This window comes from Nannobrachium achirus, assembly GCF_963921795.1.
Source record: "Nannobrachium achirus genome assembly, chromosome: 18".
In the NCBI taxonomy this organism is placed as follows: Eukaryota; Metazoa; Chordata; class Actinopteri; order Myctophiformes; family Myctophidae; genus Nannobrachium; species Nannobrachium achirus.
Genome location: NC_137825.1, coordinates 38777680 through 38803573, shown reverse-complemented (window position 1 = coordinate 38803573; position 25894 = coordinate 38777680). Strand labels below are relative to the sequence as shown.

Genomic DNA, 25894 nt, shown 5'->3' with positions numbered 1-25894 from the left:
ATGTCACCTTTGCAAGATGTCGTTTCCAAACCTCTGTATACAGTTGTATTCGTTATTACCCTCATATTTTGCCTCTGTATAAAATAGTCCGCCGGTCAAATATGTCCGACCGGAAACGTGCGCTGCGGCACAATAGTTTTTTTTTTAACTAGATGTGAGCGGCCCGAAGGGCCGCGACCCTCTAGTACAGTACATTTGATAAGTGCGTATGCATGTGCATACTGTACAGTAACTGAAGTGAACCAATATTTAAATATCCTGACTTGTGAGTGCATGTGGTTGCATACAGTACTGTACTGTATATCGTATATGTCGGGCAGAAACCTTGTATCTCTGTTTCTCAGCTTTGTATTTTTTTCGTAAATGAATGCCCTACTTTGTTCAGTTTGTTGTACAAGAGCGTTGTACAAAAAATAGAGGAAATAGACTGCTTGTGAGTTTGTAGATCTACCATTTTCTCAAAATCTTTTGTAACTGAAAGGGGTGAAAGGTATGTGTGCAAAGAGCAATGTGTGACTATAAATAATCCACTGGAACATAATTTTTTAAAATTTCTGTAAAGTAACAGTTTTTGACATACAAGGTTTCCGCCTGACAGCAAGGATATACTCTATGCATGTATGAATAGTGAATACATGTACTGTGGTGCAGTGTTGTTTTTGACAGCAAATTTTTATTTAGTTTTAGTCATAGTCTTTTGAATAAAATGTCATTTAGTTTTAGTCATAATTTAGTCAACTGAAAAGTATTAGTTTTAGTCTAATTTTAGTCGACTAAATATCATAAGATTTTAGTCGACTAAATCTACAGTTGATTTAGTCAACTAAAATGTATTTTGGTAGGCCTTGATGGCATCGTAATGACACTTGGTTGCGTGCTGAAAATAGCCGATCTACAAGCTCACAACGCGTCGCGCTGCAACGCATTGTGAGCTTGTAGATCTGCTATTTTCAGCACGCAACACCTGAGAGCAACCAAACATAAAATTACTTTCTTCTCCACTTGTCCCTCCCTAACGTTTTAGTCTAGTTTTTATTTTGTTGACGAAATTGTCAATATATTTAGTCTTAGTTTTAGTCATCACAGCTTAGTTTTTATTTAGTTTTCGTCAGTGAAAAAAACGCAGTCGACTAACATTTTTCGTCATAGTTTTAGTCAACGAAATCAACACTGTTGTGGTGTCTGGTCTGTCTGCTTGGGTGCGTATGCGCTCTTGTGCACAGTTGACACAAGACGTGCAGCTGATCAGTATCTGAGTATTTTCGTGTGTGTGTGTGTGTGTGTGTGTGTGTGGGTGTGTGTTTGTGTGTGTGTGATGTGTAAGCGGCTGGCTGGGGTCTGTGCAGAATCAGCGCAGACGCCGGCCGGTCGACATACAGGAATGCTAAAGAGATGACATGAGCATGAGTAAGCTAGCTTGCTCCACAGGGACGCACACATTAAGACTGACCGTCAGTTGCGTGTGGAACTGTTTATGTAATAAGCATTGTTTCAATCAGGGGGGCTTAGTCCCAACACAATGGCAGCGATAAGGAGTTATGATGTGGCGTCGTGTCCCGTGTTGTCTAGACGTTTGGCCCAGAACATGATTTGAGGACCAATTAGTTCCAAAATACTAAAATCGGATATATACCACACCATGTGTCATTCACAACCCCACAATGTTAAAAGTAAATTTAAATTCTACAAATGTGACCTTTTTTCTTTTCTTTTTTTATACAGTATTTGATTTCTTTAATTTCCTTTTTTGTGGGATATTTTTGTATGCTTTGTAACTCCTGAGTAGGCCAGTAGTGATTGTTAACTATGAGAACCGTCACATCTTGTCCATACGTCCTTCCGTCCTTCTGTAACGCCTCAATGTCTAGTGTATAGCTGTTGTCACATTGTTGACATTGTGACATCACATCACATCTTTGTGACATCACCTCATCAAATATCAAACCCTGGATATCCGTGACATCACATTGTGACATTAACACATTCCGTATTGTATGACCATATATGGAGATCCCTGCTGTACACTTGTACAAAACAAAAGATTTCAGTAGAACCAGTAGATCCAACCAATATGCCCATAAAGATACAGATACTGACACGCACGGACGCATGTCTGAGGTCTCACAGCACACACTTGGTTCTACAGACAAGGATCTCCATATATGGGAATAAAAGGGATTATATGTATGATGCCGACCTTCACATAACGAGTAACCGAGTAAGCATGTCTGGGGTCTCACAGCACACAGTTGGTTCTACAGACTCCAACTTTTGCACACGGATAGCTCAGATTTTTGCCTATGTTCTTAGTTGCTTCCCCTGCCGTTACTGTATTTGCACAATGTACAGTTGTATCACTGAATTGTATGAAACATGTTTTTTTGTAGAACCGCCGAACCAACCAATATGCCCATATCTCCATATACATGGATCTCCATATATGGGTATCGGTGATCTCCATGTACTGTAAGGGTAACTGGTCTGATATATATTTATAATTCCGTCCGGCGCGACATCGCCACCCCTAAAGGGCGAGGTCGCTTTTCCCCCTTAGACTTCTTTGTAATAACTGGTAATAATAATAATACTAATGATAATGATGATAATAATGATAACTGTTTGTTTATGAACAGGTGAGTTCGTGGGTTACGTGGCTGGTCCTCACAGCAGGCTCCATGGAGGAGAAGAGGGAGGTCTTCTCCTACCTGGTCCATGTGGCCAAGTGCTGCTGGAACATGGGCAATTACAACGCTGTCATGGAGTTCCTGGCTGGTCTCAGGTTAGAACGGTGTTTCTCAAACTTTTTTCCTTGAAGGTCTCCACATAACTCTGACAGTATACAAATGGAACCAAATGGACCTGTTAGGGTCCATTTGTATATTGTCAGAGTTACATACTTGTAAGAGTCAATTTAGACCGTCCTAAAGGAACCCACAGTCACTTTGAGAACCACTGGATTAGAAGGCACGCAAGCAAGTACACACTTACAAACATACAGTAGGATTCGTTTTTTGGACTGCTTTATACGTGTAATGTGTTTCCTTTGCTTGCCAGGTCCCGTAAGGTGCTTAAGATGTGGCAGTTCATGGACCAGACAGACATTGAGACCATGAGAGGCCTGAAGGATGCCATGGCCCAGCATGAATCTTCCACAGAGTACAAGAAGCTCGTCACCAGGGCACTCAATATCCCAGGATGCAAGGTGGCTCTGCTGTAGTTTAACTACAGTACATGAATCCTTGCGTTCTTGTTCTGTTCTGTGCATGTCATAATAGGGTGTGCCAAATGTGGTTCTAAGAGCGGCCATTTCTTGGGTAAACACAGCCTTACACAGGTGTTCTGATTAGACTATAGCATTAGTTCTATGCAATCAAACAATTGAAACACCTGTGTTTTGACCCAAGAAATGGCCGCTAAGAACTACAATGACGTAGCCGCTGGCACACACTATAGGGGTGACATGCGTGTCGAGTTGTAAGCTTGTACATCGTCCATTTTCACCGACGTGATTTGTTGTATAGTAAAAAATGAGGGCACTAATTGGCTAAACACAAAGTATATCTGCTTAAAATGATTACGGGTCTAGATTTATGGCTGTGTTATTCTGGAATTGCAATTGAATTGTTTCACAAAGGCCTACTACCTTTTATTTTTGTTCTTTGTCCATTATCTTTTACTTTAACAAACTCCTACATTCACTAAGCTTTTGTCACCATGTGCAACCCATTCCAAAACTATCGTGTCATGGACGATGTGCCGAGACATACTGTAGTAATAATAATGGGTTGTGGCATTTACTGTACACCCAGGTGGTGCCGTTCTGTGGGGTGTTCCTGAAGGAGCTGAGTGACGCACTGGATGGAACAGCCAGCATCATCAGCCTCAAACCACCTCTAGATGATACAGATGACTCACTGGAGGTACGCATGCGCACACGCGCGCACGCACACACACACACACACACACACACACACACACACACACACACACACACACACACACACACACACACACACACACACACACACACACACACACACACACACAATGGAAACAAGCCATAGGCTTTAGGTTTAAAATCCTATTAACAGACCTTGTATTATTGTATTGTACTTTTCTTGTGCTCGTCCTTGCAAACTGTTAAGTATTCAATCAATCAATCAATCACTCAACCAAACTCTCTCTCTCTCTCTCTCTCTCTCTCTCTCTCTCTCTCTCTCTCTCTCTCTCTCTCTCTCTCTCTCTCTCTCTTCCACTTCTGTCTGTCCGTCCCCGTCTTTCCCTAGTTTGTGTCCAACTACAGTGGACAACATAACTTCTTGTCTCGGTCTGGTTCTGATGGTCTCCACGTCCCAGAGAAGGAAGCTACCGTCAGCAACATCTTACAGATCATCAGGTACACACAATTGTTCACTATTTCTAATGTGTTTATCTCTGCCAGGCTGGAAAGCCTGGGCTGGAGATTAGCCAGTTTGGCAAAGGAAGACACTTGACCCCAAATCTTTCAAAAGGGCCCTCATTGTGGTGCTCTACCAGCCCACCTTCTAGTTTGTTCTTTGTTCTGATCTGTGCTTTAATCTACTCAACTATTCCACTCTGGGGTTTTCTCCTCTATTCTACACCTGCCTGGGTCTTTAATCTACCGTTCTACTCAGCCGTTCCATGCTCTCTACAACTGTGTTGATGTTCTCTACTTCGGTCCCCCTTAGCCTTTATTCCTCTCCTCACCTCTGCTCAGGTCCTGTAATCGTAGTCTGGAGGCAGAGGATCCAGAGGACCCTTCCATCAGCCCCTCCTCCACCGGCCCCTCCCCCGCCTCCAGGAACAACTCCTTCAGGGACCGCAGTCGTAATCAGTCAGTACAAACTCTTTCATTGTATGTTTACCACACAATTATCACTTACACTTACCTGTGCCCTTTCTTGAATTATAATCTTGCCTGTTGTCTGCTTCAAGCATGGTCAGACCTATGTTTCGGAACCTGTTACAATTTTACACACACGCACGCATGCACGCACGCACGCACGCACGCATGCACGCACGCACGCGCACACACACACACACACACACACACACACACACACACACACACACACACACGTACAGTATATACACTGTATATATACTGTATATATTTGCTGCTTCAGGTGTCTCAAGGCCTTTGTTGTGTGATGCAGTGCATTGTGATGCAACGCTGGTTGCCCCACAGCTGGATGCATTGTATTATTTTATTTTCCGGGCTCTGTGTGTGAAACCCAAGAAAGCTGGAATGTCAAACAATAACTGCTTGAGAACATCCAGTGAAGCACTGTTTTTGTCATGGTAACACACAGCAGATGAGTCTCATGCAATTTGCCATAACATTATTCATACGTTTACATCATTATTATCAGCCGGTCGACAGCAGCAATATGACCATTCTAGAATAACGGCTTTGAACAGGAATGCAAGTCAGCCTGCTCCTCATAACAGTGATGTACGAACAATGGCTTCCAGAGGCGGAAAGCATTAGACACTTTTCAAACATTTTTCCCGTGCATTTTTCTGGTTTATGTAGACTGTCACATTCCAGGCTTTCTTTAGATACACCGTGCTTACATTGTAACTTCTGGGGACAGATTAACTGGATGCTTAACAAACCTTTATCTAGCGCTGGGGCACTCGGATTCATTTTTTTCTCGGCGCACACCACAGGCCTTAAGAGACTGGGCCGGTGAGGGAACTTATATTTCATTTTAGATTGTTATTACGATGAGGTGATTTTCCCATAAACACCTGGGTAACAGAGAAACAGGATAACAGGCTTTAGTTTCCTGTCGGGACAGGAAGAAATAGGAGGTCTGGTCGTCGTCTGAGTGGCGGTGGCCAATGACACCAGTTGGATTTTGGACTGATTGATGATGCTGACTTGTCAGCATGGATTTTTTTTAATTTGCACTGTAATGTTGTGTTGTGTGCGTATCTGGAAGTGCATCTCTGTGTTGCTAGGAAGAGTTTTTTTATTTGTACTCTGAATTATGATGTCATGCTCTGACCAGGAATTTATAACAGGATGGCCTCATTTTCAGGCTTTGGATGTTCTGCTTGTCCCAGTCTGTATTGGAATCAGAATAAACACTCTTTTGTTGCTAGGTGTCTTTTTCTTTCCTCAAGCCTGCTTTATACTTTAGTTGTGCGCTGAAAATAGCTGATCTACAAGCTCACAACACATTGCGAGGCAATGCTTTGTTTCAGCTGTTTTCAGCGCACAACTAAGGATAAACAACCCTGTCCTGTCACCTCACATGCTTCTTACTGTTCCTTTGATGTTCTCTTACCTTCTTTTCTTCACGTGTCTCCATTTCATTTCTCCATTTAGCCATTCTGTCCACTCTTCATCTGTCCCTCGTGCCTCTATTCTTTCCCGCTCTAGTTCTTTCAAGAACCCACAAGAGTCAAACCACATTGTGTAAGTGGCTATGAGAGTTTTAGGGATTTGTTGATAATACATATATTGCCTGCTGAAGTTCTTGCGAAAAACAAAACTATATGCAGATTAAAGAGGAACGTTGCCGGTATTTCAATCTTATCATTTCGGGGTTGAGGGAAGCATGTTAAAATCTGACTAAAGGGGGACACATGCTGGCTGCGGACAGTGCGCGTCAAAACAGCCTCCCCCATTATTTTCAATGAACATACCCACACCGGCGGCGTCAGATGCTCATGCCTCGCCCGCCGCTCCGATATGCCACTGTTTTTTCCAGGCGTTCCCACGCGGTGAAAAAAATCTGCAGCCGGTGTGTGTTCCCCTTAAATAAATCAGACACTTCCGAATGTGTTTTTTGTCATCCTGAGCTTGCACTGGAAACATCGCCACAAGCCTGAAAAAGGAAATTAAACAAATTGCTTAAGTAGACTGCCATAAAACTATAATATACTGTAATAATAATGAGCCCTATCTCATCAAATTCAGTTTTCAGCTTCACTCAGCTGAGTGCTGCTTACGGGTTGAGGGGTGGGTGTTGGGGGGACAGTTAGGGGTTAAGTACCGTAATTGCTGGACTATAAGCCACACCTGAATATAAGCCGCACCAGCTAAATTTAGAACGAAAAACAAATGTGTACATATACAGGCCGCACTTGGCTACAAGCCGCAGGTGTCCTCCCTGCTTCCTGCTAGAGCGCCCCTGGTGGCCGTTAGCTGTAAAAATCTATAGATTAGCCGCATCGTTGTATAGGCCGCAGGGTTCAAAACATGGGGAAAAAGTCGCGGCTTATAGTCAGGCAATTACGGGTATATTGCTCAGGGACACCTCGACACATTGCCGGGGCCAGGAATAGATCCTGGGACTTTCTGCTTCCCAGGGCTCTCTCTACTCATTCAGCTGGATAGTATGCACTTTCAATATCGGCAAAGTTCCCCTTTAAAGTACTGTACAATTGAGAACTAATTTGAGGAGTTTGAATCACAGTTTCATCAGAGACCATATCAAGTTGTGATTATAAATGCATGATGCTTTTTTATTTGTTCCAACACTGACAGAACAGTACTTCTCATTATTTTGTAACTTTAAATAGTTATCATACCTTGCCTTTACCCTGCAGTGTTTCTGGCACAGTTGACTTGAACTCTAAATGAACTCTGCTATGACTTATGGGTCAATTTGGTTCCATTTGTACACTAGCAGAGTTATGGTGGTCTTTGAAACACATTAACACATTAAAAGGTTTGAGAACCACTGACCTACAGTATACACTGTAACACTGTCCAAAACACTTACTTCATTCTCTTTCTTCTTTTCCTCATTTCTGGTTTTCTCTGCTGCCTCCCTGCCTCCTCATCATGGTCCCCTTCCTCCACCCGTGTTTCCCTCCGCTGTAGATTCACACTGGGTGACCTGTCGGACTCTGAAGGCGACCTGTCTGAGCCGGTTGCAAAGGAGGTGGAGTTTCAGGGCACAGAGGAGACCCACCAGGCCTTCAGCCACGGCACAGAGCTTATCCCCTGGTAAGGCACGCACGCACGCACGCACGCACGCGCACACACACACACACACACACACACACACACACACACACACACACACACACACACACACACACACACACACACACACACACACACACACACACACACACACACACACACACACACACACACACATTTTCAATTCAATTGAAAGGGCTTTATTGGCATGAGAAAACATATGCTTACATTGCCAAAGCAGAAGTGTACACAGTACAATACAATCAATCAATATAATACAATCAAAATGAAATATGTACAATTTGATGGGGTGGAACAGTTTTTATGTATGGAGATTACTCGATGCAGACAGTGCAAGGATGTGTACACCATGATCGGTAGTCTTTAAGGTGGTTGTGTTCCATTTGATATCCTTCTCCTATCACAGCAGCTCACAAATCTTGCTGCTGTGTTTGCACATTGTCATACATCACCCAGACGCACGCACACACGCACGCACGCACGCACGCACGCACGCACGCACGCACGCACGCACACACGCACACACGCACACACACACACACACACACACACACAGATACACATAAATACATTTACACTTCTATTCTTCCATTCAGGTATGTATTGTCGCTGCAGCCAGATGTGCACCAGTTTCTGCTGCAGGGAGCCACAGTGATCCACTACGACCAGGACAGCCACCTGACGGCCCGCTGCCTGCTGCGCCTCCAGCCGGACAACACCACACTCATCTGGGGTAAAAGCATGACAAAGACCAGTCCAAACTTTATGTCATGTAATGCAGTAGTTCTCAAACCTTTGTGTGCCAAGGACACCCAAATTGATATATCGATACAGTATATACTGTATATTTGGCCCCAGACCCCCATCTGAAAAGGTTTTGTGCCAGCTGAACCTCCAGAAGAGAAGATTTGTGTTAAAAAAAACTAAATCTAAATTATTTGAAATTCGATATTTTTTGAATATTTTCAAAAATATTGAGCTTGTACATCTGCTATTTTTTTCATAGCCAACATATAAAATAATAAAGTGGTTAAGATGATTGTGATGCTATTTGCCCCCAATGAGAACCAATGATGTAACATGTAAATAGACATTACAGCCTGTTTGTAATGACCAACAACTTAACTTTTGTAAATTGAGCACCTTTCCTGTGTCATTCTTCTATGTTGTAAACGTGTGCTGCATACATTTTGTACGGCAGGTAAGCCACAGAGTGGAGGCTCTTCACCCACTGAGCTCCCAGTTGGTCTGGGGCAGCCTGTGGCTGCCGGCCTGGCAGAGGGCCTGCTGGATCTGGGAGTGGTCAAGGTATATATATGTTTTAATCTGAAGGTATTTTTTGTCCCTTGATTTACTTACATTTACAATACACAAGACAATAGACACTAGCATTATGATGGCTTTTTTGCCTGAGTCCTTTTGTGTATATAATATATACTGTACAATGTCAGTAAGTCTTGGGAAAACAGGATTAATGTGTGGCTTTTTATTTTATATAATGTATTATGGATAAATACATAGAGACATCTACAGTATTCTGCACTACTGTCAGTGTCATTTGAGAGTGACACTGATTTGGTACTAATGGCCGATGGGTCACAGGTGTGGGATGTCACCCTACATATATAAAAATGTCTGTCACAATGTTTGTGAAGGTCTGAAAATCTGGTCGGCTCAAAACGTTACCTCTTAGGGTCCTGCAGACGTCTATACTTGGCCCACTTTTTTTTCTCCCTTCTACCCCAAATCTCTTTGCCAAAGATAGCCGCTCTACAAGCCAACACGCCAATGCTTTGCTTATTTTAGCCTATTATGACATGCCCAGAATAGAGATACTAGAGATCATGTGGAGAGTTATTGATGATTATGGGACCCAGGTTCACATGTGGGCACAACACTATCATAATAATACTGTTTTATATTTGATCTTTTTCAATTTTCAATTGTCTGTGAAAAGCTATCACTGCCATTCTTAAGTCTGGTGTACCGTAGAGTTCTCAACAGGCCTGAAAATTAAGGCCCGGCTCTAACTGGGCCCTAACTGGGCCGGCCCGAGGCCCTACCCGGCTCAACTAGTTAGCATACATTTTAGGCCCTACCCTACCCTAAATGTCGGGTCGGGTTCGGGTATGGTCGGGTTCGGGCAGAATTTGAGAACTCCAGTGTACCGACAAGATTTTGAGTTTGAGTGAGAGGTGGCATTCATGTAGCCTAGCTGGAGCTAGACTTCATCCCCACACATGTTAAAACCTATGGTTAAAACATGGAGTTACGCAGTTACTAGTTAGCTGCATTAGTATATAGGCTGGCCCCAGGCTAGCATTCATGGGTCAGATGACCCTAGCTAAAGTGTGATGTATTCAACTTCCCAGGCAGTGTTCCTGGGGCACCATGGAGTGGACGTCCATGCTGTGTGTCTGCAGAACAAGCTGAGCCAGATGTCTGCAGAGGAGAACGGACTCAGCCTTCTCTACGGTCTCAGCACCACTGATAACAGGTTGGCCGTCCAGCTTAACCATACTATTTGTAGATGTCTCCTTCACTTTGATGATTTTATTTAAGTCCCCTAAATGTAGTTGACCAATTGATTATTTGTTCAATTTGGTCTTTTTCCTTGCTGAATTTATTTCGTTATTTCTTGATAAAGGTTATCCCCGCGACCCAAACTAGCAAAGATAGCCCGTCTACAAGAACAGATCTACAAGCTCACAACACATCGCCTTGCGACGTGTTGTGAGCTTGTAGATCTGTTCTTTTAATACTTTTTTAAATGGAATTCTTTAGAAACATGTTTGAATTCGTATTTCACTTAATTTTAGATTTTTGGGGGGAATTTTTGTGAAAATCTTAATAAGAATAATAATTAAAAATAAAAACCATGCCATGCAACTAGTCATACAATATGGATTTGCAAAGTACTGTAGGCTATATATATATATATATAGGGCTTATGTGCTTAATTCTACCCGGCCAATATCCTGAAGCCACTGTGCAATCAACATTACAATGTTTAATTCTCTGGTGTCTGCAAGATTGTGTGCAGCAAACATGTCTATTAAATCACGGAATAGATTTAAATGGTAAATGGTTGGTAATCGTTTTACCATTTATTTAGTCGAGGACAGCCCTAACTTTATTGTAGTTTCCTGCAGCTGTGAATGGCTTGTCCTTTGCTACAGATCTGAATTGCTCTACATTAACTGTGCCTGTAGGCTTCTGCACTTCGTGGCACCCAATCACACAGTACAGGTGCTCTACAAGGGCCTATCAGAGCTGGTGAATGCAACCAGGAAGTTGAAGAGGTTTCCTGACCAGAGACTACAGTGGCTGAGGAGGCAGTATGTCAGTCTATATCAGGTATGCTGTCATTTAAATAAATGTTTCTCTTATGCTTTGCTTTCTTTTTGCAAACTGAATGAAGCTAAATGCTTACTTAGAGGGGGAAAATGGCATCCCAAAGTGTAAAGTGACAGCAGAATATATCCACGAGTTTCCTACGCCCCATAGTGCATTGCGCAAACGTCTGCACCGAGGTTCCGCCGCCGATTTACAAGCTCACAACGGGTTGCATCTGCGACGCGACGTGAGCTTGTATGTCTGCTGTTAAACCCGGAAGTTTGGTCGTGATAGTCTCCAGTAAACTCCCGCGGAAACTTGTGGATACAGTAGAATATTATTTTTCTAATATACACTGTATAATGTATGTAATCTATTTCTTTCTTGTGTGCAGTACTTCAATAAGTATTTTGATTAATTCAAGATTATTTCAGAATGAATACACGTGTGTGTGTTTGTGTATGTATGAGTGGGCGTGTGTGTGTGTACTGTACGTGCACAGAAGATCTGTGCGGCTGGTTCAGACAGGGATCTCCATGTATGGGCATAAATGGGATGTACTATATACAGTACATGGATTCTCATATATGGGTAACTGGTCCGATATACATCACTGACCAGATGGCCAAGAATTGGCGCAAATTGGCAACAACGGGCGAGGTCGCATGTCGCATCGTACTAGTATAGCTTCTTACTAGTATTGCCCATCTCTAACGTACGTGTGTGTGTGTGTGTGTGTGTGTGTGTGTGTGTGTGTGTGTGTGTGTGTGTGTGTGTGTGTGTGTGTGTGTGTGTGTGTGTGTGTGTGTGTGTGTGTGTGTGTGTGTGTGTGTGTGTGTGTGTGTGTGTGTGTGTCATTGTCTTTTGTTTGGGTGGATGTGTTCCAGGAGGACGCCAGGTATGAGGGTCCAACGTTAGCCCAGGCCATTGAGCTGTTTGGTGGGCGACGGTGGAACATGGGCACAGGTGGGGCAGAAAAACCTGGCAACCAGAAACACAGCCCATTGGGCAACCATGACAAAGTCAAGAAGAAGAAGAAAGTTCTCGTCCGGGTGAGGACACAGCAAGTTCTTCTGCCTGACTTCTTTCCAAGGATCCTAATGGTGTTGGTGTTTTAGTTAGGGCTGCAAATATCAATTCACTTAAATTTGTTATATACTTATATACAGACAACAGATTTGGATTTTTAATATATATGTATATAAATATCTTAGCAGTCATTTCCCTTTATCAGCTACTACATTATTGTGCTGGGGTATTTACTTCCAGAAAGACCCATCCCCCTGGCTGTATTTTGCTTCTGTTCCACTGTTTAGGTTGACATTCCACTGTTTATGTTGACATTCTTCCCTTGCAGGGACTTCTTTGTCTGTGAGAGGTGAGAAGTGTCAAACTCGATTTGTGATCGTTAGTGATCTCTCTAATCAATTAAAGAATCAAAGATGTGTTTGATGCCTGTTAGAGAGGGGTGGGGGGAGTATGTTTGTGTACACACAGACCTGCCTAGTTTCCCTTTAAAATAACTAATAATTTTAGGCTTCCCATACTGAAATATGTGTATTTCTTTTGTTTTGCCTCGCAGGGAGACAGTGGGGATTGTACAGATGACGAGATGGTTTCCAGAAAAACGCGGAGCTGTAAGGAGGGACTGGGCCGCAACGGCCTGGAGTTCTCAGACAGCGTAGACCAGGAGGAGCCAGGTGAGGATTTCTGGGATTCGGTCCATTCACAGGAAATCCATCAGAAGTGTTGCAGTTTTGTATTGGCTTCATTTGTCCCTGAACCATTATTCCCAACGTGTGGGCCGTGAGGATATTGCAAGTGATCCCCCAAATTATTGACAAAACACTTTTATTTATAATATAGTTTAATGTTGTTGATGTTTTACTTTCAATCCTAAAAGTGTACTCTGTATATTTCTTTACCCTTCACTATTCGTCTCTCTATAGAGGACAGCTTCTCTGGACCCTTTTCGCTCTCTGCCAGTAGGAGCCCTGGAGCACTACCCTCCTCCTCCTCCTCTTCCTCCTCCACTTCCTCTTCCTCTAGCATGGCGGGCTCCAACCAGTCCCGCCCACAATCCTCTCCTATCCTATCAGGAAACTCCAAGTCACAGTCGGGGTGTGTATAAAGTACCTACTTTAGTTAGAGTGTGAAGTGGTTTTCAAAGTATATCGTCACTGTCGGGTATGTCCAATACTGTCACTTTGCAGGAAGAAGAAAAAAGAACCTTGTTCCAGTGGATCCAATGTAGTTATTATTTAGTCACAAGCCCTTATATAGCAGATCTACAAGCTCACAACGTGTTGTGAGTTTGTAGATCGGCTATTTTTGCTACTTTTGTGTGCCACTATTTATGACACAGTAGGGCATTACAAAAAAACATAAGCAACGATATTTACCATATTATTGACAATAATAATACATGTTATTTATGTTGCACTTTACATTTAAAACAAATCTCAGAGTGTTACAGTACAGGGTAAAAAACTGAATTTGCAACAAACAACACTAAAAATCTCTCTCTTTCTCTCTCTCTCTCTCACTCTCTCTCTCTCAGCACATGGAGCAGTAAGTCATGGCACGGTCGTGGCAAAGGATGTTTCAAAGGCTTCCAGAATCTCATGATCTCTGACAGCACCATGAGCTTCATTGAATTTGTTGAGCTCTTCAAGTCTTTCAGGTAGATAACAGAACATCTGTCCACTCGGGCTGTCCCTTCAGTTTAATAACATGAGACTGTGCCTGAAGGCATCCAGAGAAAACTCAAATGAATTCGGCCAATCATTTTTCAAGGCGATCTTACTATAGATGCTTGCTGGGGGGATTTCGTTTGCAGTAGTTTATCATCTGTTGGACTGAGGTTTATGTTGACCTCACTTTGCTCCTATTGTTAACTCTAATCCGCCTGAAGCCCATGGGCTTACGCAAGAACAGGCATTGAGAATAAGCAGTGGCTTTTCGTGCTATCAGGATGGCAGGAAAGGTTCTGTTCTGTGCAGCCTGTGTAGGGCTGCAACTATCGATTATGTTCTCAGCCATTATTATATCGCTTACTTTTTCGATGAATGGAATAATGGGGAATCACATTTCTTTTGTTTTCCGTTTTTTATAAATTTAATTTAATTGACTAAAATAAAAAAGCTTGTTTGTACTCAAAACATGCAAAAAGTTATTTCCACTTTTTTTTGGTATTTGTATTGTATGTAGAAAAACAAAGACAAAAATATAAAAAGAAAAACAAAGTCAAAAAAGGAAAGAAATATACATTTACCCCCCCAAAATTATTTTCTTAAAATAAAAATGTAATCTATAATGTACAAGGCAAGCAACCCCTGGGGCTGAATAAAAAGCAAAATGCTGGGATGTTGATGTGATGTGCGTGCTCTTTGTGTTATGATTTTTTTTTGAGCGGTGGTCACACCGTCTCCATAGCGTGGCCGTGTGTGTATCCGTGTATGTATGTATGTATGTATGTATGTATGTGTGTCTGTATGTAGCCTCTGGTGTAGCCTCAGTACCCCTGGGTGACCAGAGAGGTGCTGTTGTGTCTAGCCTGCCCTGAGCATCAACTGCAATAGCAGTGGTGGCACGCACACGCACACACACACACACACACACACACACACACACACACACACACACACACACACACACACACACACACACACACACACACACACCGCTCACTTCAAACTTGGGTTTGATTTTTGTATTCTTTGGGTTTTTGCTTTTTGTGGAGTTTTTCGTTTGTTTATTATGTCTGAGTTTTGCTTTTGTTGTGCTGTGTGTGGTTGTTTTGAATGTAAAAAAGAAAAAGAAAATAAACATATTGTTTAAAAAAAAAAAAAAAAAAGCAAAATGCTCATTCAGAAGTCAGTTTTGCACAGCATATAAAGATGTATTTTAATGTGACAGTCTGTGTGTGTTTGTGTGACAGCATCCGCAGTAGGAAGGACCTCAAGGAGTTGTTTGATACGTTTGCTGTACCGTGTGGTCGCTCCAGCCAGGAGTCCGCTCCTCTCTACACCAACCTCAGGATAGACGACAAAGACACTGGGCTGCAGCCTGACCTTGGTACACATGCTTTTTATAGACATGGTAGACTTACAATATACAGACATGTATACAGTTTTATAGACATATTTATTGATTGATTGATTGATTGATTGATTGATTGAATATTTTATCGACTAGTATAGCACAGATGTACCCTTCCAACTCTTCAGTATTCATTGCTCTTTTCAAAAGCATTTTTTTCCCACAGGTTTCTTTCCCTGCTTTGCCTTTCAATTTTGTATTGAGAATGGAGCGAATATTCATAAGTAGATTTTAACTTTGAAGTCAGAGAACGTCATAAAAATAGCAAAACTAGCTGATCTACAAGCTCAATGTTCTGCAAATACCCTGAAAATCGACTGTCTTGCCAATGGCAGGACGTGTGAAGTTTTGAAACGGCACATCTGTATGTTACAAAAATCCAAAGGGGTACTCACAAAAAAGCCAAAGGCTTGTGTCCATTGTGGTCCATTTAACATTCAACAGTTACAAGCAACAATACAACACTCTATGAAATAGACAAACACTATAGAGACATATACACACATACAGTAGACATACATACTGTACATACAGTACATGCAAACATACATACAGTACATACTGTACCTACATACATACAGTAGAGACATACAAAGGGGGACATCTTGCAGGGCGGCAGTGGCTCAGTAGGTAGAGAATCGGAAAGTTCCTGGTTTGATCCCCAGCTTCCCTGGGTTAGTGTCCTTTAGCAAGATACTGAACCCCTAACTCCTCCCAATGAGCAGGTTGACCTCTGCTGTCAGTGTGTCAAGGTATGCGTGAATGGGTGAATGAAATCCACGTTGTAAAGGCTTTGGATAAAGGCACTATATATGCACCATTTAACATTTACATTTACAATGTATTAACGTGTACACACACCGAGAAACAGAGAAAATCTGAGATTCCTGTGTCAGCACACATGCAATGTTCACACTGAGACATATTTGACCTTTTCTCTGATTTGTGTTCCCTTGCTTGCCGCCTTCTCTCCTTCACCTCCCCCCTCCCTTCCCTTCTCCCTGGCTCCTCTCGTCTCTCACTCCTCCGCTGCGTCTCCCATCCAGACCTACTAACCCGTAACGGCTCTGACCTGGGCCTGTTCATCCGCACACGCCAGCAGATGTCCGACAACCAGAAGCAGATCTCGGACGCCATCGCCGCTGCCAGCATCGTGACCAACGGGACGGGAGTGGAGAACGCCTCGCTGGGCGTCCTGGGACTGGCCATCCCTCAGCTTAACGACTTCCTGGTCAACTGTCAGAGGGAACACCTGAGCTACGATGAGATACTCAGTATCATACAGGTAGGCGTGGTCTGCAAAGGACTCATGGATGGATGAGTTGGAAGGGAGTGGGGATGGATGGATGGTTGGTTGGTTGGTTGGAGGGAGGGAGGGATGGATGGTTGGTGGGATGGATGGATGGAGGTAGGCAGCATCTGACTTATAAAATGTAATTCATGTATGGATAGAGGAGAGGGGCAACGAGAATACAAATGGAAGAAGGGATGAATGGAGACAGAGAGGGGGATGAGTGGAGGACTGATACAGTAACATGGGAAGAGATTGTGAACAGATGATGGATAACAGGTAGAATGTATGGAACCTGAGACAGAGGAAGGAAAGAATCAGAGCCGATCAATAGTATTGATGAAACATTTGTTTTTTTCTCCTCCAGAAATTTGAGCCTTCATCAAGCATGCGCCAAATGGGCTGGATGTCATTTGAGGGCTTCGCTAGGTATTATAACCATGTTCAATTAATGTGAATTAAGGATGGGAATATGATTTTATCGATACCAATGCCATTTGTAATTTGTTAATCATTCTTTATCTATTCCCATATTGATTCCTGTAAAATGTCAGTATGTTAAAAGGTCTACATAGATTGCCAACTAGTCTTATTATCTCTTTGAGACCTCAGATTTCCCTTTTCAGCAGCATAGACATAATTATGGCATCATTGTTTTATGAACAACTGACTGAAAATCATCATAAGAGATAAAGTTCAGGGCCATACGATGTTGAATCTTACTTAACTATTCTCGATTCCCATCCTTATATTTTACTGTATATATTATTGAAAACATTCCTTTACTTATTACCTGTTCTTTTAAAATGAACCCTCACGCTGCACTCTGTTCTGAGCAGGTACCTGATGGACAAGGACAACTTTGCGTCACGCAACGAGGAGTCCCAGGTGAATCCAGAGGAGCTCCAGTACCCCATGTCCTACTACTACGTGGAGTCGTCCCACAACACCTATCTGACTGGACACCAACTGAAAGGAGAGTCCTCAGTGGAACTGTACAGTCATGTGAGTCGGTCTGTAGATCTTAAGTGATTCATTAATTCATAGTATAATTTAATTAATTTTGTATGGGAAACGGGACATTTCTTTTTGGGGGTCTTGTGCTGAAAAGGTTTGGGAATCCCTGGTCTGCACTGACCACTGTAGTGAGGATGTAGGATAATTGCAAGCAGGCATGCTCTTTGATGATATTTTAATATATTTCCTAGCATGAAGATTCTTCCTTGAGCGGTCAACGATGTAAGATCTTTTCAGTTTCTCAGGATTACAGTTTTCCGTGGTCACATAACCCCGCATAATTTCTCAAGGGAGTTTTGTGTTTTTTTCCCCCCCCTGATGTTTGTGTGAGCCTCCTGACCATATCATCTCCCCAGTGCTGTTTTATCTTATTATGGGATGTGACGGTTGCCTAGGTGCTGCTGCAGGGCTGTCGGAGCGTAGAGCTGGACTGCTGGGATGGAGATGACGGCATGCCCATCATCTACCACGGACACACCCTCACCACCAAGATTCCCTTCAAGGTTAGCACTGGATGTGGGTTGCTTGGTCAAGTTAACAATTTACAATGTTCAGATTTACTGTAGCAGACAATCTTTTTAAGAGTGGGGTGAAGGCCAGCTTCTTTCCTCGCCCGCACTCCCTCCGACGCTGGTGTTCGGACAGGCTTTTCTGAAATATAGATTCAGTCAGGATATCTGGAGGTGCACGAGTTCTGAGGAAAAGTACTGAGGCCGCCCATCAGACGTTCGGAATGGCGTCAATTTGTAGTCATAACACCTCCCTTTCCAAAGAAAAGTTTGGATGTCAGAAGGAGCATGTATTGGCCTTAAGTGGCATGAAGGCCAACAACAGGGTAAGCGAGCAGCCAAGTAGATATAGTCTGAAAATCTATTAGATCTGCTAGATCGTATTCTAAAGGTAAGTGCCATGCCACTGGTTGCCAGTTGGCACACTGACCACAACATGATGACATCCTTGGTTCGAATCTGGTCCAGGACCTCTCTTTGGCTAAAGAGAGCAGATCAACAAGCATAGAGATTGTTGATCCGCAATTTTTGTTAAACTAAAAAAGATTTAAACTATTTCAATAATGTGCCCAAAATAGGGATGCCAGGGTTTATATAGTTAAGCGGTCCTGGGAATAACCTTTTTATCATAAAAGAAAAAAAGATGAAGATGAAAAGCCCACAGGATGGAGAAGCGTCTGGACCCGCCAACTTGTTGTTTTTAGGATCAGTTTGTCTTCTAGGAGGTAATAATGAATCACATGAAATGGATGATCCTGCATCACTTTTCCTAAAAGCCTTCCAGAGCTCTATTAATCAGCTTTAAAGGATCACTCCGAAATAACATGAGCACATTGATTGTGCAGTCTGTGCCGGCAAGACCAAAAGATAGGTTTATGAGCTGATAGATGTGCTTTTGAAATATTGCCTCTGACTTGATGACTTTATATGACTTTAACCTTCTTTGACCGTGGTCCCCCAGGGGTCTTTGGCCATGACTTTTTCCCCCTTTCTAAGCCAAATCTCTTTGCCGAAAATAGCCAATGCAGCGCGTTGTGAGCTTGTAGATCTGCTGATCTGTAGATTTTAGCTGAAAGTTCGCCTATTATGGCAGGCCCAGAATAGGGATGCTAGGGTTCAAGTGGTTACAGTTGGGAAACTTTCCCCAAATGGATGGATCTTTATCTCTTTCTCTCTCACACACACACACACAACACACATACACACGCGCACACGCTCACGCACGCACACAGACGGACACAGGATGCAATTAATTCAAGGCTTTCAGTATGTCCCTGGCACTATGTAATGTACGCCAAGAGGAAACATTTCCACTCTCTACCCATGGAAGAATTCACTTCAGTCTAAGCACTAATTCCATTGAGAAGTTAGACCAAACAAATGAGGATCTTTATGAATGCATGTCCAGTGATGTCTGTTCACCAGCTACGTTCCTCCTGGACACGAAACATCACCATTACTTAGTTTTATTCCAGCGTTTGGAATAAATGGTACACCTGTATTATATTATATATACAGTATATATTGCCAAGTCTGTTATAGAATCTCCGCCCTAAACAATTCCCATGACCATAAACATGTACTACAGTTAGAAGTTAAACTTTTTACTAATTTACATTAGTATTAATTATCTCCCAGTTGGAGAATTAACTCAGCATTGGTTTCAGTGGTGAATTCTTGCATGATAAATATTTCTTTACAATAACACACTGAATGTGACAGATATGATCTAATATTAGATTAACCACACACATCCTAACATCCCTATACTGGGACAAACATTTGGCAAAAAAGGCTGATCTACAAGCTCACAGTGTTGTGAGCTTATAGATCTAATATCTCCAGCTAAGATACTTAACTGTAGTGTAGAGGGGGGCGCTAGTACAGTATAGATGCCCTGGGGGACTCCAAAGTACATACGGTAGGGTTTAAGTGGTTAATGTTAACACATCTATCTCATTTCCTTCCTTCTCCTGACTGTAGGATGTGGTGGAGGCCATAAACCGCTCTGCGTTTGTCAACTCTGACATGCCCGTCATCCTCTCAATAGAGAACCACTGCTCCCTGCCTCAGCAGCGCAAGATGGCTGAGATCTTTAAGGTACGGATGTTCCTACATCTGTAGTCTTATATTGTACACTGCTTGTTCAGACCCTGTAGAGAACAGTTTAAGGAACAAACAAAAACCTTTTCCGTCTTCCGGTCTTGTTTTGGGAGCTGGTATGTCTGTATCAGCTGTTCAAATGCCATTAAACTATTATTTAAAAAATGAATATCCCAATTTGGTTATACCTTTATTTTCCCATTGCTGAATACCAGCATCTGACGTTCCGGGCAGGAACTCAGGATCTATCATAATTGGGAGTAAATGAGGATGTTATTTTAGACGGCGGACTAACCTTAGCACACCTTTGTAAAAAGCCCAAAACATCTGGGTATATGTCTGACACACTGGACGTCATGGGATATCACTCTGCTTTCATCTTAGGCAGCTTCCCAGCATTCCACCCTGTTTAGATGGAGGAGAGATGGACTTCTAAGCATTCGGATAATGTCTAAAATGCCTTTTATGTTGAGAAAGTTCTTTTTTTGTGTGTCCTGAAATTGAGAGGTCAGTTCACATCACCACAGGGGATGTTTATTTGTAGTGCCCTGTTGTTTTGATAAGGACACTTTCATTTTCTCTTAACGGAGGATGGATGCCTCCCATGCTCATGAGATCCTCTCCTCTCTCCTCTCCTCTCCTCTCCTCTCCTCTCCTCTCCTCTCCTCTCCTCATTTATCGACGTGCGTCCATCATAATCACTGGTGTGTATTTGTTTACCAGACGGTCTGTGGAGAACGTCTGGTGACGCGCTTCCTCTTCGAGAGTGACTTCAGTGACGACCCCCTCCTGCCGTCACCGCTGCAGCTCAGACGGAAGATCCTGCTCAAGAACAAGAAGCTGAAAGCCCACCAGGCCCCCGTTGATATACTCAAACAGAAGGTAGGCTGTGTTTAGTGTCCAGATTGACCTATTTTGAAGATACTAGCCCTTACCCGTTCAAAGATATGAGCTCCAAAATGATGTGCAGTGTGTGGGTTATGGGATGTGCACTGTGCATACAGTATATGAGGGATGGAAAGTAACTTTAACTGGTGCTTGCATGATAATATGTAGGAGCATCAATGTAAGAAATACCCGTTTCGTTTAATGGCTACCCCCCCCCCCCCCCCCCCCCCCCCCCAGCCCACAAGCCCACCCGCCTGCACACACACCCGCCTGCCTGCACACACACACACACACACACACACACACACAGAGCTGGTTAAACATTTTGCCTCAAGCTAGATGCAGAATAGATGTGCCTCATGCTAGATGCAGAATAGATAGTAGATACACCATAAAAATGCTAATATACAGCATACGATTTGTGAAAGTGACAAACGGGCTTCACAGTTATGTCAGGTGTGTTCATATGCTTATGGTGATGCGATTTCAGATCAATTGCTCCAGCCACTGAGGAGAAACGCTGTTTCAGACAGACAGACAGACACTCACTCAGACATTCGCAAAATTATAGTATAGATGTATATCCGTATGTCCATTAGCAGAGACACATGATAGAGAAATGGGATAACTGTCTGTGTCGCGGTAGATGTTGTGTTTCAACGCTGAAATGTGACTGTGGCCAGTGTATGTGTGCACTGCTCAGTGTGTGTGACTGTGTACATTGGCTGTGGTGTTATACCCCATAGTGTGACCTATAGAATCTGGTCAATCTTGTAAAAATGGCGGCGATTGGTGTTGTATATGACACGTACAGTAAATGATGGGGAAATTAACACGACTCGGCGGCCAATAGTGGAATACGGACATTACCGCGATTGAGGTGAAACAGATAAGTAGAAAGTGTGAGCTAATTGGCTAACTGTTTCTTGGTCGACGTGAGGCTATTCTAAACACAGGCAAAAGATGAGCGAAATAAGGAATACAACTGTATACTGAGGAATGGAAAGTACACTGTCCAAATGTGACATGGGTGTTTGAATTTTGAGGCTGCATGTCGTACATCTTGGCCAAGTGTGGTGGTGTGTGGTGGAAGAGAGCGGCCAAAAAATTTCATACGAATGACGACCCAGAAGTACATCTCTTTGTATTATACAGATAAACCTGTATGTATCAGACATAATCATTTCCTTTCACACACAGGCCTCTAGTTTGAGTTTGGTAACATAGACCGCTTAAACCCTATATACTTAATTGACTAGGAAGGCCGACATCCACAGTATTGTACCTGGCAATCTCAACGGTGACCAGTGATTTTGTTTATGCCTGCGTTAGCATCGTTAACGCCTGCTTACCACCCCCAAACTAGAAGTCATATTCTTGTTCTTGCTTGCACTCTCTGTCACACACACATATACACACAAGCACAACACACATGTTCTTCCTCGTGCTTTCCGTCACACACAAACACTCCTCACTCTTTCTCCCTCCCTCCATCCTAACTTTATTGCCATTCCACCACAGGCCCACCAGCTCGCCCACATGCAGGCTCAGGCCAGCAACGGCTCGCCTGCGGCTACCTCGCCTGGCAACCACGCCAATGACGACGAGGAAGAGGAGGAAGACGAGTACGATTACGACTATGAGTCTCTGTCAGATGGTAAGGAGAACCGCTCGACTTTCGGACGCCTCAGTGTTGTCCCAAAAACGTCAGCGGCCGATGGAAACAGTATTTTCCAGTAGAGAATTCCATGTCATTGGTAGCAGCATATCATTGAAACAACACACTCCACAGACAAACATACAACTGTCGCACTTGCACAGTTTTACATCCCCAATTGAATTCAGCTGAATGCTTAGTGGGAGGGGTTCCAAGTGGTCACCGTAGGGGCGTTGCATCCAAGGTCTTATGAAAAGCCATCATCAAGATTCATCCGTTAAAATGGAGTTTTCTTTAACCACTCAAAACCCTATATCCACAAGTTTCCCCGGGAGTTTACTGGAGACTATCAGGACCAAACTTCCGGGTTTAACAGCAGACATACAAGCCCACGTCGCGTCGCAGATGCAACCCGTTGTGAGCTTGTAAATCGGCGGCGGAAGCTCGGTGCAGACGTCTGCGCAATGCACTATGGGGCGTTGGAAACTCGTGGATACAGTACTTAGTTGACCGGGGGTCTCCCTGGGTATTTTTCTCTACACCAAATCTTTTCGCTGAAAACAGCGAATACAAGTTCACAACATGTTGCATTGCGAAATGCATTGTAGATCATAATTTTTGCGGAATGTTCACCCCAGAATAAGGATGCTAGGGTACTTGTACAGTATGTGGTTAAAAGTCTTTAGTAATGTTCTTATCCACTTAGATTTAGGAGTAGCCTGGACAGTAAAACCAATCTCTCTATCATCTTTCTTCAGCCTGTCCTTTTAACACCAAAGTCAAAACTCTCTTCCTCAACTGTTTTATCTTGCCTGTTTTCTATTTAGCTGATGTCCTCTCAGCCTCTACTGCCTCCTATGGCCAGGAAGGTAAATCTCTGTCTCCGACGCTGTCTGTTGTGTGACAGTCTTTCCCCTATAATGTTTTGTAGCAGTGGAACTTAAGAAGTAATTTGATTGTTGTATTGTCCTTGGTTTAGTCTAAGCTTTGATAGTTGCAGCACTTAAAATGATTCATATTCTGATAAAGAGTAAATTGCCAAAACGTTATTTTATGGTGATAGACATTCTTTGCTCTGGTGTCTCACCCACATGGGTATAGGGGAAACACTGCGGTATGTGCGCTAACAATCTGCATCCCTGCTGGACCAAGCCTACCAATTGTTCTCTGCGCCTACACACTGGCTGTTTGCTTTGTGCAACTTGTATGTACACTGTCAGGTCACAGATGGTCTAGCTACTGTACATAGCAACCTCCTTGACAAGTTGAAAGATTATTCATTTATTTAGTTTCATTACAAAATCCATTAAACGTCTAATTCAACTTCAAATATGATGATGTCTCCGCACACTTAAGTGCATTGCGATGTGAGCTTGTAGATCATCTATTTTTGCCATTTTGTTTTTAAAAAGTTGAACAAATGTTCTAAAAATGTCTTTCATATTCTAAATGTAGAGTTTTTTGCTATGGCTGGAGAGACAAGCACTTCTGTTGTGTGCAGAGTGAAACCTGACATTGTCTATACCAAACTGCTGCATAGCACTGAGCCACATCGTCCATGTCCAACCATGTCAGTGTTCCCACATGTTTCCTCACCTACAGTAAAAAGTGTCTGTGTAGCTGACCTGGGAAGCTGTTATCTAGGCATCCGTCCCTGTAGTCTTAGAGAACGGGATCGAGTAAAAACTGTACTTTGACCACTTTTTCCTAAAAGTGGAAAATACTACCTTTTATGGAATAAGGAATCCCATTATTGTTCTATGTGTATTATTCTCATAATACACATACTGTAGACACATAGTGCAAGTAATGCAAATGGAAATTGAGAACGATTATATGCACAGCAGGGTCCACATAACACACTTGTGTTCTCACCACTGTAGTGTAACTGTATAACTAGATTAATATACAAATGTTTGTGCCCCAAATCTACTACAACTGTATGATGTTTGCCTGTGTTGTGTGACATCAGCTAATAGTCATATACACTACTCATGTTCCAATTCATATTCCATTGTATCACCTGGGATTATAGCCAACATACTGGTAGCAGTTTTATAGAAACTGAGATGTGAGCTTCTGCCTTGTGTGTGTGCCTTGTATTGCTTTGCTACCCATTGTGAGCTCGTAGATATTTTCACTATTCATTGTAATGTACGTATTTGTGGCTCGACAGTGTTGTAAGTCACATACATAAGGTACCTACAGCGATTCCTTGAATTTACAGATAGATTGATGTCTTGATTTGTTTTTACCAGAATGTATTTGATACAGTAATTGTATCTTAACACGGTTTCTGATGTGCAGTATTTGCTTCACTGTCGCTCCACCCTCAAGATGGAATCCCCCCCCCCCCCCTATGTATACTGGGTAGCAGCAGGGTGGGGAGGAGGGTGGATTTATTCACTGAATAGCAATCAATTTTTTTGCTCAGAATTTGATTGCAATGAAAACAAAAGTGCTGTTTTGTGTCAAAATAGAGAGTCGGCAAGGGATGATGGCTGCTTATTGGTCAATGTGTTAGTGATATGTCTGAATGCATGCTTTCTCTCTCACACACACACACACACACACACACACACACACACACACACACACACACACACACACACACACACACACACACAGAGCACACACACACACACACACACCCACGGATGGATATATTTCACTGTAAATACACCCCCCACTTCTTCGGCTCTCTTCTCTGCCGTAGTGTTCTTCCGTGACCTGGCCAGCGGCTGGGCAGGCTCATCAGGGAAGCAAAACAAAGCCATCTGGTTTCTCAGGCCCTGTGCTGCCCCCATACACAGCAACAGACCAGTGGAAACTACCCTGTCCCAGTGCTGTCAGAGCCATCTCCCAGTCCCTGCCCTCAGCGTGGCCCGCTATTTTGCCCACTAGACCGGTCAAAAGGCCAAACGCTCACTGCACTTCGTTTGGCATTCTCTCCGAGCTACCCCGGCTCTATAGCTGTTATCTTTACGCAACACTCCTCTCCCATC

At 43.0% G+C, this 25894-nt stretch overlaps 1 protein-coding gene across 2 annotated transcripts in view; it reads left to right on the top strand.

The window, feature by feature from the left end:
- The window catches only part of plce1 (phospholipase C, epsilon 1), a 142347-nt gene that overhangs the window by 84021 nt on the left and 32432 nt on the right, over window positions 1-25894 (top strand). For both annotated transcript variants that reach the window (XR_013962992.1, XM_080747797.1), the window contains exons 10-31: window positions 2634-2779; window positions 3055-3202; window positions 3810-3920; window positions 4287-4396; window positions 4739-4855; window positions 7862-7987; window positions 8584-8720; window positions 9189-9295; window positions 10360-10484; window positions 11200-11344; window positions 12211-12375; window positions 12906-13023; window positions 13273-13444; window positions 13884-14006; window positions 15264-15400; window positions 16471-16709; window positions 17083-17144; window positions 17555-17720; window positions 18128-18235; window positions 20225-20341; window positions 21068-21226; window positions 22754-22889. Coding sequence is in view for 1 of the 2 variants with exons in the window: in XM_080747797.1 (XP_080603923.1) it covers window positions 2634-2779; window positions 3055-3202; window positions 3810-3920; window positions 4287-4396; window positions 4739-4855; window positions 7862-7987; window positions 8584-8720; window positions 9189-9295; window positions 10360-10484; window positions 11200-11344; window positions 12211-12375; window positions 12906-13023; window positions 13273-13444; window positions 13884-14006; window positions 15264-15400; window positions 16471-16709; window positions 17083-17144; window positions 17555-17720; window positions 18128-18235; window positions 20225-20341; window positions 21068-21226; window positions 22754-22889 (2974 nt within the window). In the remaining variant the exon portion in view is untranslated. The remainder of the gene's footprint in view (window positions 1-2633; window positions 2780-3054; window positions 3203-3809; window positions 3921-4286; window positions 4397-4738; window positions 4856-7861; window positions 7988-8583; window positions 8721-9188; window positions 9296-10359; window positions 10485-11199; window positions 11345-12210; window positions 12376-12905; window positions 13024-13272; window positions 13445-13883; window positions 14007-15263; window positions 15401-16470; window positions 16710-17082; window positions 17145-17554; window positions 17721-18127; window positions 18236-20224; window positions 20342-21067; window positions 21227-22753; window positions 22890-25894) is intronic.